Below are 3,521 nucleotides of genomic sequence, written 5' to 3'. Positions count from 1 at the left end.
CGTAACGGCTCAAGTGAAGAAGGTGACAGATTTTGGGTTGAAAAAGACAAAAGAATTAGCCATGTTATATACATGTTACATTAGTTGTCTTAGCCTGCACTGAGTGTAAGAATGAAGGATATATATATTTCTTTATTGGACAATCAATTATATTAAAATTTAATATAAATATAAATATATTTTTATTATTTAAAAAATTATAAAAAATCTTTTTGATTTTAAAGTTTATCTAAATACGAGTTCATACTGTTAGCTTTCATTAGATTTTTATACAATTTTCATGATAAACTTACCGAAATGTACTTTTGAATTATAAATTAATTATACTTTTTTTACTATTTTTTCAAGTATAACATATTATATATTAATCATCCACTTAACAAATATATGGTGAATCAAGTATGGCAAGAAATCTAGAGGATTTTGACTTGGAATGGGTACATAAAATTAGCGAAACCAAGAAAAGGGAAAGAAAGTTCCAAATGAAAGAAAGAAATTCTTTGTTTAATATGGAAATTTTTTGGGGAGATTGAGATTGTCTTGTGGCCGGCAAACACGAGACCTAGGAAATTGTATATTTTTATTGAATTTAGGATTGGTTGACGGGAGAGGGTGTGTGGATCTTCTACTTTGGAGCTTTGATTCATGCAAAGATTAGTAATACTAGAAAATGATGGTTGGGAATAAAATATGTGGGATTGGGTGTTTGGAAACTGTAATGAAATGGGGTTTATGTAATATTATAATTTTGTATTCATGTGAAGAAATATATCATGATAGGTGGTCGCAGTAAGTAATAGTTTGGTTGGTTTTTGACCTAACATGGTAATAAATATATATTGTAGAAATGGTACTTTTTACCAAGAAGACAGTAATTTCTTGTAAGAGAAAGTATAAGATTAGATAAAATTGAAGTACTGATTTTACTTATGATAATAAATTTGGACTTAATTGTAAGAAGTTTTTATTTACATTATATTTCAGCATGGACAAGTCGATTTTCAAGATATGTTTGAAAGATAATAAGGATTATTTATAATCACTTTTTTTTAATAGTAATTAAAATTCAGATTCAGCGATTGTTGTATTTGTCGTTTTTAAAAATTGGGATGAATCGATAATGGGTTCGGAGTCTATACGGCCCAATTGCTATCTCTACAACTAACTCTCCTATGACTTTTCATCCAAAAAAAAAATATATGTTTATAGAAATGTGTGTATATATATTATATATAGAGAGAGTAATAAGTAGAAATAAAATGAGTCTAGTATAGAGTATAAGTGGATGATTAATTGTGTAGGTTTGGGAAGAGAGGGTTGGCAACAAGTACCGCACAATCAAGGCTGCTCTTGACTTCACAGAATGAATCCCATGTGTTGTGTTACCGTTGTTTGCGAGTGAAGAAAGGGAAGGGCTTCATTTCATTCTGGGCCGACAAACAAATATAACATTATTAAACATCATATATTTTGCTTAATTTGATGTAATAATTCCACCACCACGCCCATTATATAGTAAAAGTCAATGACTTACAACCGGTACTCCATTCCCGCACCACCATAGCATTAGCAGTTCCATCCATTGTGTACAAATACACTCTAAGTAAAATTGTATAAATTTAAACAAGAAAAATGACTGTATTAAAAGAGAACAAAAGGCTTAAAAGAATACTTAAAAACACTTACAATTTTATTAATAAATGACGTATACTAGAAAAACTTGTAAGTTCAACTTATTTTAAATAGTTAAAAAACTAAAACTACACAGTAAAAATAGTTTTTTCAACAAAAGACCTAATAAACATTTATATCTAAATGTTGCAAACACCCTCAATAGTTAATTCCATTGTAAAAACTTCTGCATAGCCTTCTTCAGCTAAATTCTCTAGCTGAAGCATGCATATACCATTCACACAAAACCCTGAAAAACTTACTAATCTGCTCCGCAGCAACGTGCAACCATAGAGGTCTCATGGAGCTCAACTGAAAAATATCAAACGTCTTTCCAGTTTCCAAGAGGTCACAGACAAATAGAAGTGATCCACACGAAGAAGCTAGAAAACAAATTTCACTACTTTAAAGTCAAATACAAACTATTGTTCGACGCCACCACCACAACAAGAGACCTACACGAGTTCACTAGAACATAGCACAAAAGTTCATAATACTTTCAGCCCAACAAAATACAAATGATCCCGTTACGGCACACACTAACAGTTCTGGGAGACCATTGTCCTAAGTGAGAAACTGTAACTAGTACAAGAGTCTGATGCTATCTATTTATATATTGCTTAACAGATAAGAAATTAAAGAACTAGCCCACCATATACCACCATACAAGCAAAGACAAAGCAGGCAAAAATCTATGCACGCTCGCCCCTGATCCTACGAGCCAGCTGGATGTCTTTTGGCATGATGGTCACACGCTTGGCATGGATGGCACACAAGTTGGTGTCCTCAAAGAGACCAACAAGGTAGGCCTCAGCAGCCTCCTGAAGCGCCAACACAGCATGGCTCTGGAAACGAAGATCAGTCTGCAACAACAGAAAAGGCAACCAATCACAAAACAAAGAAAAGCATGAGATATAACCAGCGAAAAACACAAGGTTCTCTACTTCTAATCCACCTTGAAGTCCTGGGCAATTTCGCGAACAAGCCTTTGAAAAGGCAACTTCCTGATCAAGAGCTCAGTACTCTTCTGATACTTGCGGATTTCACTGAATCAAGACACCATTGTGATTGTCAATGATCAGGAGGAAATAAATTAATCTAACAATCAGCATTTACAAAACACCTGTGGGGTGCATAAAAAGATGTTACTAGTAAAATGCATCAGGGCAATGCAAGTAACCACTCCTTATGTTGTGTATACAGCACAGTGGTGAAATGCATGGTGGGGCACCAAGGCGTTCTACACCCTGGAGTACCCCAGGGAATAAATAAAATTTTTGGTAACTTTCAGAGAACTGAATCACCCTAATTTGCAGTAAACAATCAAGTTAAAATTACAACTTATTAAACCAAGATAAAAACTAATGTTATTCCTTTTGTCGAGTTGGGATTTCTTTCCCATTTTCCATTCTTGGGCTGTCAGTTGATTACAGAAAGACTTGTCCATTTCACAACCAATAATCTATGTATAGGCTATTTTTTCCTATCATTTTCCCCCCCAACTTCAGCTGTATATCTTCAGGAATTTTTTCAATTAAATACTAGCAAACAAAACCTTTATTTTTGTTTGTAACATTTATATTAAGCAAAAAATGTACTTATCACTTAACTTTGCTATTAAGAAACAACTTTCTAGAGTGTTCTTTTTAATCTCAAAAGCTTTCGATTTAGATGCTTCTTATTAGGAGTATGTCATCACTTCTTCATTCAATGTTTATCTTATTATATATTTCCCACAATTTGTTAATAATGGTCTAACTTTTACATTTTCTTTTTCTAGAAATACCGCACCTAGGGATAGACACATAAACACCCAATTCAAGGACTTATCCATTCTAAATATATTGTTA

General features: G+C 33.0%; 1 protein-coding gene across 1 annotated transcript in view; it reads right to left on the bottom strand.

Moving 5' to 3' along the window:
* Window positions 2,049-3,521, bottom strand: part of LOC105176435 (histone H3.3) — a 3,000-nt gene continuing 1,527 nt past the window's right edge. Inside the window, exons 4-5 of the mRNA XM_011099232.2 lie at window positions 2,627-2,717; window positions 2,049-2,534 (exon numbers count right to left, since the gene is read on the bottom strand). Coding sequence (XP_011097534.1) covers window positions 2,364-2,534; window positions 2,627-2,717 — 262 coding nt within the window. The 3' untranslated portion in view covers window positions 2,049-2,363. The remainder of the gene's footprint in view (window positions 2,535-2,626; window positions 2,718-3,521) is intronic.

Source organism: Sesamum indicum, linkage group LG13, assembly GCF_000512975.1.
Source record: "Sesamum indicum cultivar Zhongzhi No. 13 linkage group LG13, S_indicum_v1.0, whole genome shotgun sequence".
NCBI lineage: Eukaryota > Viridiplantae > Streptophyta > Magnoliopsida > Lamiales > Pedaliaceae > Sesamum > Sesamum indicum.
Note: the sequence above shows the minus strand (reverse complement) of the source record. Positions and strands in the feature narration are given on the sequence as shown.